This window comes from Mauremys mutica, chromosome 3 (genome assembly GCF_020497125.1).
Source record: "Mauremys mutica isolate MM-2020 ecotype Southern chromosome 3, ASM2049712v1, whole genome shotgun sequence".
In the NCBI taxonomy this organism is placed as follows: domain Eukaryota; kingdom Metazoa; phylum Chordata; order Testudines; family Geoemydidae; genus Mauremys; species Mauremys mutica.
The window spans coordinates 110,131,979-110,150,057 of record NC_059074.1 but is presented as its reverse complement, the minus strand read 5'-3'; the positions used below and the strand labels follow the sequence as shown (position 1 = coordinate 110,150,057).

At 42.5% G+C, this 18,079-nt stretch overlaps 1 protein-coding gene across 1 annotated transcript in view; it reads left to right on the top strand.

Moving 5' to 3' along the window:
- Nucleotides 1–18,079, top strand: part of SHPRH (SNF2 histone linker PHD RING helicase) — a 133,933-nt gene that overhangs the window by 98,380 nt on the left and 17,474 nt on the right. The window contains exons 22-25 of the mRNA XM_045009684.1: nucleotides 992–1,135; nucleotides 2,191–2,292; nucleotides 11,293–11,364; nucleotides 14,901–15,089. Coding sequence (XP_044865619.1) covers nucleotides 992–1,135; nucleotides 2,191–2,292; nucleotides 11,293–11,364; nucleotides 14,901–15,089 — 507 coding nt within the window. The remainder of the gene's footprint in view (nucleotides 1–991; nucleotides 1,136–2,190; nucleotides 2,293–11,292; nucleotides 11,365–14,900; nucleotides 15,090–18,079) is intronic.

Here is an 18,079-nt window from a genome sequence, read left to right as displayed (position 1 = left end):
GAGTAATTCTGCATTTGTAGGTGTTAAGGTGTGGGCTCCAAAATTAATGCTTCAGTGCTTTTTTTTTTAATTTAGAAACAAAAAACAAAACAGTGCCAGCAGGCCAGCATTCAGGAACATCTTTACAGTAGCAAACCAGTGTTCTCTCAAGGTCAAATGTCATATATGAAGGTAGGACTCTTAACAGAAAAAATTGGGGGGTAGTTCCTTGGATCTCAACAATGTCATAGAGGGACTCTTGAATAAAATCATTAAAAGTTGAGGAAAGATGCATAGAACAAAAAGGTTTAGGCATTAAAAAAAACTAAATTTATCACAATATAATCAATTAGGGATTTGAGAGAACACCAGGAAGTGTGACAATTTGCAATATGCTGGTTTTCTATAAATATTTAAAATTAGGTAAATAACATTTGAAATACTTTCTGTTCCTCAGGTGAATACAACCCAGTGACTTTGTTTTTTTCTCTTACCCTTTTCTGTTTCTCTGTTATCTAGAATGGTCAAATTTTTGCATATCAACATTTACAAAAAATGGTATTGTCACTCAAGTGAACAAAATACTTCATGCTTCATCTAAGAAACTGTGCTTTTACTACTTTATGCTTTGCAAATATTGCTACTACTTTTCTCATTTCCCGTCGTTTTATTCAGAGAGTATGCTTAATCAAGCAGAGGCAGCTGACCTGTACATTTTTGGTTATGTAGATTTTTGTAGTTATATTTCATTGGAGAAATTTTGTGGGGGAGAAAGTGGTGAAAAGTCAATTGAGTTCGTTCATAGCCACACATAAAGAGTTGGTGGAAGAGAGCAGTTTATTCCTATGATCCTGTACAGTTTTCTGTTCAGAAAAAGTTGTGGCCAGATTATTGTGAAAATCTTCTCTCAAAAGATTCAGGTTGAGAGTGTACCGCTTATAACAAGAAGCAGCAGTCTACAGGAGACTCAACCCATAGTTCTGTTATTAATTCATTTTGTTTTTTCCTGTAGTTACTTCATGAATATTGGATGGTACTGAGGGATCATGTGTCTGCTATCGATGAACTTGCTATGGCTACAGAACGGCTCCGAGTGCGTCATCCTGATGAGCCAAAGCCTAGCCCCCCTGTTCTTCACATCATAGAACCACATGAGGTAAAATATTTGAGTAAAAAAAAAGGGGCAGTTGTGTTTTTCAAGAGAGAAATAGTCAAAAAAGGGACTGGCATTTTAAGGATGCCCTATGAAAGTATAAAAATATATTAGCCCTAATGCATCTTTCTCTGTCCTTCCCTCATCTCCTAAAGCTTCATTGTTACTATGTGGGTGAGGGTACTCTGCTACTTTTACATGTCCCTCAGTCTCCTTGCTGCTGTGATACGTGCATGTGTCTCTCCACTGCTCTGCTCTTCCTCTCAGCTTTCTGGCTGCTATGGGTGATATGTTTCTGATGCTCTGCTCTTCCTTCAGTGACTTTCTCAGCCCTGTTTTAAAGGGATTTTACCAGGCAGTTGAAATCCAAAATTTAGGTTTTATTTAAAAAACAAAAGTTTTACAAAATCTAATATTTATTAGAAATGTGTTCTCAAAATTGAAAGAAAACCGCTTCTTAATTGGTCTTCAGCCTTACTACTCCAGTAGTGCAAGCTTGTGCTAATACATAACAAGTAGAAAGCGAAATTGACTAGAAACCAAAGTGAGCGTGATATCTCTTGTCATTGAACAGACTAAAAGAAGGGCAAAGAGATTACATTTAAATTAAATTTTAAAAATTCTTGTTCAGGTTCACAAGTCATTTGTACTGCCAGCAATAGACCAGAGGATCATTTATGTTCTAAATAAAATAAATAGTACAAATGTTTCACTTTACAGGGGTTTGGTGATAAAGGTTAATAGTTTGCTGTGTGAAATTTCTCTTGCTTGCAGTGAAAGTGAAGCAAATTGCAACTAAATTAAGTTGTATTTATCGCCTGTCTCACCCATACCAGAAAGAGAAAGAATGAACATTCAGTTGCTAGCCTGGAGAAATTTTTAGAATGAAGAAATTAACTGTCTTGTGTCTCAAAAGTTTAAATGAATAGCTTAATTTCCCCCCAAAAAATTATTTACTCTACAAGTATTTTAATGATCCTTTTAAGATTTAAGATCTGAAACTTATCAGACACCACCCTGTGATGTGTGTACACACTTAATGAATGCTGTTTTTGCAGGTAGAACAAAATCGAGTGAAACTTTTGAATGACAAGGCAGTTGCCAAATCACAGCTTCAGAAGAAACTAGGCCAGCTCCTATATCTTACTAATTTGGAGAAGGTAAGGTATACAGTCCCTTGTTTGATGTTACAATATAGTACAGGGGTAGGCGACCTATGGCACATGTGCCGAAGGCTGCACGCGAGCTGATTTTCAGTGGCACTCACACTGCCCTGGTCCTGGCCACTAGTCCGGGGGACTCTGCATTTTAATTTAATGTTAAATGAAACTTCTTAAACATTTTAAAAAAATTTATTTACTTTACATACAACAATAGTTTAGTTATATATTATAGACTTGTAGAAAGAGACATTTTAACGTTTTTAGAAGGTATTACTGGCACACGAAACCTTAAATCAGAGTGAATAAATGAAGACTCGGCACACCACTTCTGAAAGGTTGCCGACCCCTGATATAGTAGCACCCTCTACTGCCCTAATGGAGTGGAGGAGTCCGTCAATGTTTTTTTCATTATAAAAAACATTTTTACTATAATTGTTGATAGAATTGTGTGGATGCAATTTTTAAAAAGCATTTGCTGAGCATGTACACTAATTGCTTTTCATGCAGATCTTGAACTAAATATATATTATAGTATTGAACCATATTATTCAAATAAGCGAAAATGTTCACCTAAGCATAATCAAATATATTTGGAATTATGAAGCTTTAATATGAAAATTGAAGCTGTAATATAGAATGAAGACTGTTTACTGTTTTCATGATCTCCCAGAGAGTCTACTGTGTGCTGAGACTATGTATTTACAAATATACAGAACTTGCTTTAGTCTTAAGTGGTTTCTGTTGTTGTACTAGATTCAAATCAGTGTTTGGTAAGGACATAAGAAAGGCCATACTGGGTCAGACCAATGGTTGATCTAGCCCAGTGTCCTGTCTTCTGATGGTGGCCCATGCCAGGGAATAAAGAGAGCAGGGAAATTTCGACTGAGCTATTCCATCATCCAATCTAGCTTCTGACAGATGGAAGTTTTGGGCTATCCAGAGCATGGGGTTGCATCCCTGATCATCTTGACTAATAGTCATTGAAGGACCTATCCTCCGTGAACTTAACTAATTCTTTTTTTAACCCAGTTTTGTTTCTGGCCTTCACAACGTCCATTGGCAATGAGTTCCACAGGTTGACTGTGCATTGTATGAAGAAGTACTTCCCTTTGTTTGTTTTAAACCTGCTACCTGTTACTTTCATCAGGTAACCTCTAGTTCTTGTTATGTGAAGGGATAAATAACACTTTCCTGTTCATTTTCTCCATGGCATTTATGGTTTTATAGAATTTGTTCTTGCCCCCTTTAATCCATAGGTGTTGCAACTAGGGTTGTTGGGGGTGCTGCTGCACCCCATGGCTTGCAGTGGTTTCCATTATATATTGGGTTTACAGTTTGATTCAATGAGTCTCCGCACCAATACTATACAAATTGTTCCAGCACCCCTTCCTTAGTTATCTGTTTTCTAAATTGAATAGTCCCAGTCTTTTTAATCTCTACTCATATGGAAGCTTTTCCATACCCTAATCATTTTTGTTGCCCTTCTCTGGACCTTTTCCAATTTTAGTATATCTTTTTTGAGATGGGGCGACCAGAACTACACATGGCATTGAAGGTGTGGGCATACCATGGATTTATATAGTGTCTTTATGATATTTTCTATTTTTATTATCTATCCTTTTCCTAATGGTTCCTAACATTCTGTTAGCTTTTTTTTTTAACTGCCACTGCACATTGAGTGGATATTTTCAGAGAACTATCCACAGTGACTCTAATATCTCTTTCTTGAGTAGTAACAGCTAATTTAGAGTCCATTTTGTATGTAAAGTTGGGATTATTTTTTCCAGTGTTCATTACTTTATGTTTATCAAAACTGAATTTCATCTGTCATCTTGTCCAGTCATCCAGTTTAGTGAGAGCCCTTCGTAATTCTTTACATGTAGCTTTGGACCTAACTATCTTGAGTAATTTTGTATCGTCTGCAAATTTTACCACCTTTCTGTTCACCCCCTTTTCCAGACCATTTATAAATATGTTGAGCAGCACAGGTCCCCGAACAGAACCTTGGGTGACCTCGCTATTCACCTATTTCCAAAGTGAAAAATGACCATTTATTCATACCCTTTGTTTCCTATCTTTTAACAAGTTGCTGATCCATGAGCGGACCTTCCCTCTTATCCTTTTGACTGCTTACTTTGCTTAAGAGACTTTGGTGAGGAACTGTCAAATGCTTTCTGAAAGCCCAGATAGCCTGTATCTACTGGATCACCCTTGTACCCATGCTGCTGCTTCGAGTGCTGTCCCTGTGGGTGCTCCACTCTAGGTGACGGTGCGTCCCGGCGCCGTTGATCGGAGATTTTCGGTAGCAGTGCCTGGTTGGGGTGCATGCACCCAGATGGTATCTCCCGTCTAGTTGGAATCTTCCTGAGTGTGTGCGCCCCACACCCTCCTCAGTTCCTTCTCAACCGTCGGTCGAAGACGGATCCCGGGGCAGTGCTGCTTTCTCTTCCCTGGTATCTATAGGAAACATAATTATTTCTATGTTCTTTGTTACTTAGTTACATCCCAGTTGTTTCCCTTCCTTTAGTGTAGTTACATAGTTAGTTACTTTAGTTTAATTAAAAAAAAAAAATCCTTCAGGCTTGTCTCCCGTTGAGACACTCTCCTCGGCCATCTCTAATTCATAATGCCAGGAGCTTCAGGATGCAAAAGATGCATCTCCTGCCAGGACTCCATGCCATGGACAGACGGGCACTCATACTGTGTGAGGTGCCTCGTGGACACCCACGTCCCTGTGAAGTGTCTCCATTGCGCGAGCCTCGTTAAGAGCTCGTCGCGACAGGGACCTGCGGCTCAAAATACTGATGATGGAAAAATCCTTACAGCCGCTTTCGGAGACGGGAAAAGTTAAACCCGCTCTGACACGCTCCCCAGCCAGATCATAACCGGTGGGCAGCCTTGCTTCACCCTCCCTGGAGCGGAGGCAAGAAGCAGAACAGTCTCACAGGAGAGACTTTAACAAGGGTAGGGGGTCTCCCACAAGATCCCTACCCTCTGTGCTGACAGCACCAAAGGCAGGTGCCTCAGCTTTTCTAATGCCTCAGCCGCGGCTCGGACAGAGCGCAGAGGCAGGGACCTGACCTCCTGTGTCAGGAAGGTCCTTGTGGCTCCGGTCCCCTCGGCACCGCAAACGGCCGCAGTGCTGGCAGCGCCCGCCTCCTGGGCACCGCAAACGGCCACGGTGCCGGCAGCACGCTGCTCCCAGGCACCGCAAACGGCCGCGGCACCAGCGGCGTGCTGCTCCCGGGCACTGCAAACGGCCATGGCGCCGGCAGCGCGCCCCTCCTGGGCGCCACGCCCGGCCGCGGCGCCGGCTGTGCGCCTCTCCTGGGCACTCAGGAGGGTGGCACTCAATCAAGATATCCCCTTTCAAGAGGTTCAGGAGTTGCAACACAGACTCCTCAGAATCCTTCAACAGTCTGCACCCTCAAAAATCGCGCTCCCTATAAACGAAGCACTCCTGGAGCCGGCTGACACTTCTGGCAAACCCCACCGTCTTTAGTACCAACTTGCAAAAAGGCCGAACGTAAATACTATGTCCCTGCTAAAGACGCTGACTTCCTATTCCTCATCCACCACCCAACTCCCTGGTCATGGATGCAGTTGCACAGAGGACGAAACATTCATAATATCAACCCACCCCGCAAGACAAGGACCTTAGATGCCTTGACGTCTTGGGCTGCAAGGTTTATGCATCCTCCACACTACAATTCAGAATTGCAAACTATTCTGCACCCCTCTTCAGTTACGATTTTGATATTTACAATAAACTTTTGAATTTGCCTCCTACATTCCAGAGGATAGGAGAGCAGACTTCAAATCAATCCTGACTGAGAACCAACTGATTTCTAGAACGGCCCTACAGGCATCTCTAGACATGGCAGACACAGCAGTCTGTACAACTGCAACTGCTGTGGTTATGCGCAGATCCTCATGGCTCTCTGCATCTGGCATCCCCAAAGAACTGCAGACCAAAGTGGAGGATCTCCCTTTTGATAAGGACAAACTTTCTCCTACCCTCCTACCCTTCCCCGTCCCTCCTCAGGGACCTTTCTCACGACCACTTACTTTGCACAGAAGTGGCGCATCTTCTACAACTAGGTGCAGAGGAACCTGTGCCATCACAAAATCAAGGGACAGGTTTCTACTCCCGTTACTTGCTAACTCAGAAAAAGACTGGAGGACGGAGGCCTATACTAGATCTACACCGACTGAACAAATTCATGAGGATACAAAGATTCAAGATGGTCACACTGGGCACAATAATACCTACATTGGATCAAGGGGACTGGTTCACAGCTCTCAACCTACAGGATGCTTACTTTCATATATCAATCCATCCAGTTCACAGACGCTTTCTCCGATTCACAATCGGTCGCGACCATTTTCAATACAGAGTTCTTCCTTTCGGACCCGCCACAGCACCGAGAGTTTTTCCAAGACTCTAGCCGTAGATGTGGCTCATCTCCGCAAACACGGGGTCACGCTGTTCCCCTATCTGGATCATTGCCTCATCAAGGGCAACTCCTATGGCGAGACACTTCAAGCTACCCGTTTTGCCATCTCCCTCTTTCACAGCCTAGGCCTCCAAATAAACATCCAAAAATCCACCCTGACACCTAAACAACAGATCGAGTTCATCGGAGCTCATCTCGACTCAATCCAGAGCAGGGCCTCGCTCCCATATCACAGATTCCTCGCTATCACGCAGCTCAAACATACGCTCTTTATTCGTCCCAGGGCACAGGCAAAACTCTGCCTACAGCTTCTTGGTCACAGGACAGCCACCACCTTCATGGTTCACCACACCAGGCTACACATGAGATGTCTCCAGGGCTGGCTCAATTCCAATTCCAAACCCAACAGACACACCTTACGAATGCTGCTAACTCCTCCTCCCAATGTTATAGCTTCCCAACATTGTTAAACAACTCCAGAAAACCTCTGCACAGGGGTTTCCTCCGGCAATGTTCCCCAACGCTCATGCTCACCACGGACGCTTCCCTGATTGATTGGGGAGCGCATCTAGGGGAACACAGGGCACAAGCCCGGTAGCCCGCATCAGAGATGCGCCTACACATAAATCTCTTAGAGCTCAGAGCAGTGAGGCGAGCATGCCTTCACTTTCTTCCTCTCATAAAGAACAAATCTCTTCGGGCCTTAAGAGACAACACAGCATGCATGTACTACATAAACAGACAAGGGGGAGCCTGATCACATTCCCTTTGCAGGGGAGCCATTAAACTATGGAACTGGTGCATACGACATCGAATACAGATCATCCCTTCCTACCTACCAGACTGCCACAACACTACTGCCGACGCACTCAGCAGGCACTTCTTGACACAACGCGAATGGGAACTGTACCCCGCAGTACTCCAACAGCTCTTCTCCCTCTGGGACACCCCGTCAATAGATCTCTTTGCCACAACCCAGAATCGAAAATGTTCCCTTTTGCTCCAGAGCGGGACTCGGGACTGCATCCCTAGGAGATGCATTCCTCATACCATGGAACAGCTCCCTCCTGTACGCCTTCCACCAATCCCTCTGTTACACAGCGTTCTTCGGAATATTGCGGACGACAAGACCCAGGTCATCCTTATTGCCCCAGCTTGACCAAGACAGATGTGGTATCCCTACCTACTCTGCATGTTCTCCCATCACCCACGGGCTCTCCCCAACAGGCCAGAACACATTTCCCAGGACAACAGACGGGTCCTTCGCCCCCAGCTCCAAAAGCTCCACCTCACAGCCTGGTTCCTTCATGGTTCCAAACCCATGAACTAGCCTGTTCCGAGCAAGTCCAATATGTCCTCCTACACAGTAGGAGAGACTCCACTCGTAACCTACCTGCAGAAGGAGAAGCGTTTCACCCTCTGGTGCTCACGTAATCACTTAGCACCCAATAACGTGACCCTCCCTAATATTCTAGACTACCTCCTGAATCTAAAACAGGACAGACTTTCGCTCAGCTCCATCAAAGTGCACCTGACGACACTTACCACCTTCCATGACCTATTAGACAGTTATTCATTCTTTACTCACACCACCATAAAACGCTTTCTAACGGGCCTGAAAAATCTATACCCTGAAATTTACCCAACAGCGGCTGCATGGAATCTTAACCTCGTTCTTCATGCTCTCATGAAACCTCTATTTGAGGCCTTGGCTACCTCTCATCTCCATACGTCCATGAAGGTGCATTTCTTAGTTGCCATAACATCAGCAGGGAGAGTTGGTTAAATGAGCACCCTGATGGCCCACCCTCCCTACACAATCTTCTCCAAAGACAAAGTCACTTTGAGACCACATCCTAAATTTCTTCCTAACGTGGTATCGACCTTCCACCTCAACCAACCTATATACTTACCTACTTTCTATTCCAAACCTCACAAGACTCCACAAGAGGCAACCTTGCATACTTTCAACCTCAGGCGAGCAATCGCCTTTTATTTAGACAGGACTAAACCATTTCATAAGTCGCCATGAGTCTTTGTTTCCATTACCGAAAGATCGAAAGGGACAGCTATCTATAAACAACGTCTATCCAAGTGGATCTCTGACTGCATCAGATCCTGTTACCGTGCAAAGAACCTTCAGCCGCCCGACGACATTAGAACTCATTCCGCTAGAGCCATGTCGGCATCCATTGCCTTCTTACACAACATTCCCATTCCTGATATCTGCAAAGCGGTTACATGGTCATCTGAACACACGTTTGCAAAACACTATGCTCTAACGCAAGACACCACGGCAGATACAGTAGTAGGTCATACAGTACTATCTTCAGTACTCCCTGCCGTATCTCCAAAGTCCCACCGGCCATAGTGGGTACTGCTACACATTCACCTAGAATGGAGCACCCACAGGGACAGCACTCGAAGAAGAAGAGAAAGTTACTCACCTTGCAGTAACTGAGGTTCTTCGAGATGTGTGTCCCTGTGGGTGCTCCACTCCCTGCCCTCCTCCCCTCTACTTTGGAGCACTGTGATGACTCTCCACGGTAGAGAAGGAACTGAGGAGGGTGTGGGGCGCATGCACTCAGGTAGATTCCAGCTAGACGGGAGATACCATCTGGGTGCGTGCGCCCCAACCAGGCACTGCTACCGAAAATCTCCGATCAACGGTGCCGGGACGCACCGTCACCTAGAGTGGAGCACCCACAGGGACACATCTCGAAGAACCTCAGTTACTGCAAGGTGAGTAACTTTCTCTTGTTGACACCCCTCAAAGAATTCTAATAGATTGGTAAGGCATTTTTTCCCCTTTACAAAAGCCGTGTTGACTCTTCCCCCAACATATCGTGTTTATCTGTGTGTCTGATAATTTTGTTCTTTACTCTAGTTTCAACCAGTTTTTCTGGTACTGAAGTTAGGCTTACTGGCCTGTAATTGTGTGTATAGCCTCTTTAGCCTTTTTGAAAAATCGACGTTACATGAGATATCCTCTAGCCATCTGGTAGAGGCTGATTTAAGCAATAGGTCCTTGTCTTGTTGATGGAACCTATTCTACCAACACAGCAGGTATATAAGTCAGTCTGCTGGTACTGATTTCCTAGCTACCTCTGCCAGGGCTTTGGAGCAGAGCCTGGAACTGGAGCATGGACCAGTAGGTTTTTGCCCGGAGCCAGAACAGAGCAATTAAAAAATTTGATTGCTCCAAATCCCTGACTTCTGCCCATTCTTGCTAGCTATCCTGGTGGTGAATCTCTCTCTTTCCAGGTGTCATCTTTCTCTTTCACTTCTTGGGACCCCCACATACCACAAGGTATTATGGAACATTCATATCTAATTTGTTCATACGGCTGTATATCTTAGGCCTGGTCTACATTGGAGGGAATCAGCCTAAGATACGTTGACTTCAGCTACACTATTCTTGTAGCTAAAGTTGCGTATCTTAGGTCAACTTACCTCGCATCCTCACAGCGCGGGGTTGACTGCTGCCACTCTCCCGTCAACTCTGCTTCCGCCTCTCGCCGTGGTGGTGAACAGGAGTTGACAGCAGAGCGATCAGGGATCGATTTATCACCTCTACATTAGACGTAATAAATCGATCCCCGATAGATCAATCACTACCCGCCGATTCGGCAGGTAGTGTAGATGTACCCTTAGACTGGAATACCCAGGGAATATCCAAATGTTTATAATATATATAGTGAAACCTATTTTAAACAACCAAAACAAATCAGTTACTTAATGGAGGGGAGGTGTTCTAATAAAGATGGGTCAGAATTGTACCCAATATGCTTGGGGTTAATTGTACAATGTCTTTAAAACAGAAGATTGCCTAATGCAGGTTAGCTTTTGTGTAAACATAGCTTTCTATCAACTCTCCCCTGCCTATTTCTGCCAGCTGACCTTCCGAACAATTTGGACAATGCAAACTAGCACAAACAAAAGGTAAAAATTCTAGATATCCAGGCAGACTGAAAACAGGTTATAATATCAGAAAGATTCGTATTTCAAACTTTCAAAAACCAAAGACCTTTCTGCTGTGTCCCTTCCTTCCTAATGTGTCAACAGAACATTACATTAAATATTATATAAGAAAACATTCTTTTAAAGGTGTTTGAATGTTTAGCCTGTTGAGGATATCTTTGGCTGGTCTAACAGTGCTTTTATAATAGAAATTAAAACTGGTTTAAAAATGGAGGTTGTGGGGCAAAATTCCTACAATATTCTGTCGTCAGTGGAACATTGACTAAAATTTTTTAAATTACTCTAGTAGAAATGCAGGTGCAACTTAAAGTACAGTGACATAAACAGCAGTGTTATCATTTAATCAGCCTAAACCAGATTATCTTCCTGTAATTCATGGGGAAAAGAAGTTGCTTTATTTCTCTAAGAATTATTAAAGACATTTTGGCAACTTTAAAAGCAATTTTAAAATCAGGTCAGAATGAACTGTGATGAGTTGCCAAATTAATTGTCTGAAATGTAGAGTAACTCAATTTTGTTTTTCAATTAACTTTTTGTTATGCTTTTTTATGTTTTATAGTCTCAGGATAAAACCACTGGAGGAGTTAATCCAGAACCTTGCCCAATTTGTGCCCGCCAACTGGGAAAACAGGTAAAACATCCAGGCATTGATTCTCGCTTTTGCAGACCTAGGCTAAGAATTCTCAGCATTTTTAGACTAGATTTCAGCAATCTGAGTTTAACCGAACAGTATCTTTAAACTGGGAAATTAATACTTTTCCAACATATCATCTTGATCAGATGAGTTAATATTTAGTACTGTATCTTTTTGGTCCCTGTATTAGGTGAGAGGTAGACTAAACATGTGGTAAAAGATGTATGTGAGAGAGACTTTTCAAATACAGTCAACTTGTTTTGGAAGTCAAAACTGTGTTATTAGAGAAGAATAAGAGGGCAGAATTTTGATTCCAGTACAATTTTGTGACATTTTATTTTTTTGTTTTTCCTTTCATCTCAATTTTACTTGGCTGAATATCGTATCTCTCCACGTTTCTAATATAGCAAAACATTATATAGTTAAGAGATTCACCAGAACAAATTATACAGCTGGATGGACATTTTTAAAAAAATCATTGTCTATCCAAATCCAAAATTGCCAAATTTTGTCCATATCTGAACTGTAGTAACTTAAATTTAGTTCAGCTCAAGATTATTACACTGGTTAATTCACTGGAATTTCAGCACTGAAGCTTGCCGTTCACAGAATGATAAAAATCAATAGATGTTGGCATGCGTCAGCTCGCTATTGAGGTGCATTGGCAGAGATGTATGGGGAGCTTGTCCATTGCTGACTGTATTATACATAATTCTCTAGCTGTTTCTTTCAGTCTCTCTTTTTTATCAAATAAAAGAAATGTAATAAACACTGCTTTCTGGCAGGTCAGAGATTCTTCTTGTCAGCTTACATGCTAATCAAGAAGTAGATTGTCTTCCTTAATATACTGTGTACTTAGTCACATAGTGTTCTGTATCTACTGTTGCTGAGTATATATTTAATTTTTTTCTTCTGAGGATAAACAACTTTAAAGAAATGGATACTAGCTGTTCTTCTTCGAGTAGTGTCCCTATGGGTGCTCCACTGTAGGTGCAGTAGAATCCCTATGCCCGGGATTAGAGATCTTTGATAGCAATGCCTGTTGGACTGCACATGCGCTTCTTCCCGTGTCACGCTGTAAGCAGCATCTGTATAGCACTGTGGTCCAACAGCCCTCAGTTACTTCTCGACCACCCTTGGTCTGGGACGGAATCCTGAGCAGAGCCCTTCAGACCTCTGTAGTACCTTTAGAACAGTAGTGTTTCCGTTGTAGTTTTTAGCCATTTTATTCAATTTCTTTCTTCCCCCTTAAAATTTTTCTTTTCCTTTGTTCTTTCCTCCCCATTAGTCTTTAGATTAGTGAAGGTTTCCCTTTTTCTATGCCCTTCCCTACCAGGGAGTTCTACCTCCTCTGGGTTATGCTCGGATCCCCCGGGTTTAAGAGGTGCCACTCATGTTGTGAGGCCATCCCTATGAGCGACAGTCACTCACAGTGTACAAACTGCTTGGGTAGGGGGTACATATCACAAAAGTGCACCTGCCTCAAATTGAATGCAGAAAGGACCATAAACTGAGAGTAAAACTTTTATTAATGGAGAGCTCAGTGCAACCAGTCTCAGACCCTGGCCTGATACCTCTCCTCCGAGGCGGTCACCATTGGCATGGTCATCAGCCGACCCTCCACGCACCACTAAGAGAAAATCTACGCTCTCCTGTCCAGATGAGAAGAAGTGGGCCCCGAGGTCCTACACCAGGGAGCCACTTCAAAGAAAGGCATCCCCTGCGAGGTTGGTAGCCTTGGTGAGACTTAGCTCCTACAACCGCCTGGTCACCTCTTGTACCATCTCTACCACAAGATCCAAGGACCAAAATGGGCAGGACTGCATACAGGAACACTGTCGCTCGGAACCGAGGAGGACAGTTCAAAGATTTCAAAATACTGATCACCTCAACTAAAATGACTTTGAGTGCATCGGCACCAGCCAAGTCTTTGGCACCGAGCAAGCCCTTGGCACCGACGCAACTCTCGGCACCATTTACTGGCCTCCTCAGAGAATTTACTCCACCCTTAGCACTGGAAATGCCCTCAATCTCCACACAACCACCAGTACCGATGATGCTCCTACCAGTACCACAGGAGTTTAAATACCCAAGAGACCTGATTATCTCTGACACCTCAGAGTTGCCGCTCCTCCGTACCACGCTCCCCACAGCTCATACCTCTTCCCCAGAGACACAACACCGCTCTCCTTCACCACGAAGAACTGCACCGCCCTTCTCCAGCGAGGAGGACTAGGAGGAGTACTCCATTGCACTTGACCCCCCCCACCACCATCATATCAAGGCAGCCACACAGAATCATCTATTTGTCCTTGATACCCAGAGACCAGAAGTAAAACAGGTCTCTGGTACAGACTTCTATGGATGCAACCCCATATGCCACTTCCCCCACATTGGCCCTATTGGGACCCTTGGGCCGCAAATAGGACACATGTTCTCAAACTGCCCGCAGACCAGAGAGAGGGACACATATACTCTGTCCTCATCAGTCTCTAGACCGCTTGACTCTCAACCAGAATTACTAGAGGAGTAGAAGGAAGAAACGGAGGAAGAAGTTACACCACCAGCCCACTTCTCATCCTCCCCTGATCATGACACCACCTCCAACCTTGGCAGATTACTTTTAAACAGTTCCAAGAACTATTCTGCAGAATTGTGGATTCCCTCCAGATTCCCCTAGAAGAATGCTCTATTATCTTACAGTTCACACACTTTAAAAAAAAAAAAAAAAAAAAAAAAGTTCAGAACCCCAGTTCACCATCTTCTTTCTTTATAAATAAAGGGGTGCCATTACACATAACTTAGTAATGATATACAAAAAAAATTGTTTCATGAGTTTTGGAGTAAGGATTGTGACTTTTGCTCTTAACTGGATTTATAAAAACAAAGCTTTTACAAAACTGAAGGCCAATAGAAATAGTCTATAGATTTATAAACAGTTATTTAACAAATATTCTTTCTGTGATGTTTGCAACCTGGTTCCAGTGCATTAAATCCAAAAATAAAAAATTGGCTAGGCAATGATTTTAAAAAAAGTAAAACTGACTTGTCCAATTTTACTTTTTATACTGAGAGATATGCAAATAGTAAACAGCATAAATAGTACAGTTGGTTGGAAATTTTCACAAAATTATCCCTTTCTGTTGAAAAACTTCAAAAATCAAAAATTTTCAACCAACTCTAATAAATTATTAAAATAGAAGAAATTCTAAAAAAATATTTTAAATTATCTAAAATGTTATTTTTCATGAAGGTAAGGAAATGTTTTAAATAATTTAACCTATATATATATATATATATATATATATATATATATATATATATATATATATATATATATACACACACACACACACACACACACACACACACACACACACACGAAAAAAATCATATATATATATTGGTTAAGTGTGTGTGTGTGTGTGTGTGTATATATATATATATACTCACACACACACACACACACATTTATATGAAGAAGAAAGTGGTTTTATGTTGTATTGTTGTTCCTTTTATATTTCCCTATCTAGTGGGCAGTTCTGACATGTGGACATTGCTTCTGTAATGAGTGCATAGCTATTATTATAGAGCAGTACAGTGTTGGCACCCGCAGAAGTTCGATTAAATGTGCCATCTGCAGGCAGACAACTTCTCATAAAGAAATATCCTACGTCTTCACTGCAGAGACTGCAAACCAGGAGGATGATATTCCTGTGAAGGTAATTTGCCATATGTAGCATATCTTGGCCCATCTGTTTAGAGATGCACACTTAGTATGCAACAGAGCGTGTGCATGCTCGATTTTGGCATGCACACCCAAAATGTGTGTTCACGAGTGGTCTTTGTTCATAAGCATGTAGGGTTTTTTCACATTCCAGCTGGGTGTGATTTGCATGCACCTTTTTGATAATATGGTCCTCACTTTTATTCTCTTCTCAAAAACTTAGACAACTGGAAGCTAACTATGAAGTAAACATTTTAATTTTTCCTAAACACAAAATCCATGTTAGTTACCTTTTTTAGCTTAAAGAACAGATGTGCCACATGTGATGGCATCAAAGATCAGATGTTTTGGAAGGATGTTTTTAAATGTCTGACTGAAGTCTGTTAGAGATGAGTTACAAAACTATAATTGTTTTTAAAACTAGATAAATAGTTGTCTTTCATGTGAAAATAAAATCTGAAGGCCAGAACCTAAATGGAAACAACCTTTATTGTGCTTTAATGAGGGTTTTCGTAACATCTCATCTCCTGTAAAATAGACACATAAACATATAAAGGGCTGTGGACAACCTGCTTGGAAGATGGGTGAATGATTGGCTTTTTGTAGCTACCTCCTGTAGCTCTCGTATTTTTTTTTGGGCAGGGGGGTAATGAAGGGAGGCCTTTACTCAGATGAGTAGCACTTTCTTAGGAAAAACTTGTTGCATCTTTATTTTTAACCGGTTTGTAACCAAACAGCTAGATCTTGATTTACCAGAGATCTGAATTTTGTTCCTGAATCTGGTTTCCGCACCTCTGAGTGGTACAGATTTAGGTTTATGGACTTTATGAATAGCCATGAAAGATTAGCTACTGTTCAGACTCTAGTGGTTTTAAAGGATAAGAAGTTGTTTTTTTCCTTTCTCTTTTTTTAAAGCATTGCTCAATGAAGATTAACATATACAACATCAACTGTAGAACACTGTAGGCAGTCAATACTGTTGAGGAAACTACCCCCAGTAGTATGCATTATGCCTGCTAGTAAGCATTTGTCAGTCTTATTATATGGTTCAGCTGTTTGTTTATTTAATTCTAGAGTGGATTCATGTAAAACTCGCCTTTCAGTTTCTTCCTAACATTGTTTCCAGCGTGTGGCTGCTTTCTTTCTCTGTGGTGAAAAGATGGAGTCTGCAGCTCCATCCCTCCTCCATCTACTTTGCTTGCTGATTAGTCAGTGGGTTTGATTCAGGGTTACTGAGTGTACAAAGCTCTCAGCCTCAGATTTTTAAAGCTATTAGGTGTTGCTGTGCTCAGAGTTACATCACCTAAGACTTACTTTCAAAAAGGATTTAGGTACATAGGAGCCAAAATCCTATTAATTACTTGTATTGCAGTAGCGCCTAGAAGCCCTAATCATAGATTCGCATCCCGTTGTGATAGGCACAAACACACAACAAAAAGACATTCCCTGCCCTGAAGAGTTTACCATCAAAGTAATTACTGAGTTGTGTGACCTGTTAAGGCAGTTGAAACTGGCTGGTTCTTTGTCCCAATAGTCCAGGGTTCCTTTCTATACCATCTTTTCCTTGAGATTGTCCATCTGAGTCCTTGTGCAGCTGTATTGAAGGCTTTTGGAGAAATCTTCCTATTGCGGTGTGTTCCTTCTTTGCCATTTTTGTCTCTTCCTGGTGACAGAGAGTTTGTTTGGAGAGGGGTTATTTTTTAGATTTTAAGTAATGTTTTGGGATCCCTAGGCTGCTGGGCCAGAAATATATTCATTTTTGTTTTACAATGGTAGTTTTATAAAATTCTAGTTTAAAAATAAAACAAAACTGATAACTTATGGTGGTTGGAAAAAACATGGATGAGGAGCCTGGATTTAAAATACAGTGGTAGAGAGTCTGGTCGTTTGGCAATGATTTCACTGAGGAAATAAAGGATACGTCTACCCTGGAGCTAGCGGTGTAATTCCCAGACCAGGTATTCATACATGCAATAGCATTGATTGAATTAACACACTAAAAACATCATGGTAGCTGCAGTGGCACAGGGAGCAGGATGAGCTAGCTGCCCCGAGTACAGTCCAGTCAGAGACCCTGGATATAGATTCGAGCAGCTTCCCCATCACACCACTGTGACTACACTGCTATTTCACACTACCTTGATTAAAAACTAGCAGGCAAATGTCTGCATGAGCTGGAAATTAACCTTCAGTGTGGCATACCCTAAGCCAGGAGTTTCAAACACGCAGTCCATGGAGTTATTTCCTGCAGCCCGGCATAGGCGCCAACTCCACCGGCAGCCAAGCTTCCTCCCCCCCCCCCCCCCCCGTGAGCGCACCACATCCCCACTCCTCTGCCTACCTCCCAGTGCTGTCCACCACCAAACAGCTGTGTGGCGGCACTTAGGACTTTCCAGGAGGGAGGAGCAGTGACGGGGTGCGCTCAGGGGAGGAGGTGGAGAAGAAGTAGGGCTGGGGTGAGGATTTGGGGAAGGAGTTGGAATAGAGGCTGTGAGGGGGCGGATTTGGAGCAGGGACTTTGGGGAAGGGATTGGAATGGGGGCGGGGAAGGGGTGGGAAGAGGTGTGTGTTACAGGTGTTTGTTTTATTAAAACCTCTCTTCACATTACAATTTTTAAAAAGTTAATACATTGACTTTTAATAGCATACTATATTACTTTTCATTTTTTTTCATTTTTGACTATACTTTTGTATCGTATGAAAAAGGTTCAGTGATGCAGCCCTCGGGCCAATGTACTAGTCCTCATGTGGCCCTCGTGGTGATTTGAATTTGAGATCCCTGCCCTAAGCCGAAATCAAATAGTGAATACAGAGCTGGAAGTAATTGGCCTGACTTGGCACCAGGGGGAGTAGGTAGATTGTTCTTTGGGAGTGTTAGTTGTTTGGGTTTTCTGTTTGTAGAGGTTTTTTTTAAACAATATTTTTCCATATTTACAGTATTTACCCAGGAGTTTTGGACGGAGAGGGTAAATGTCATTCCATCTT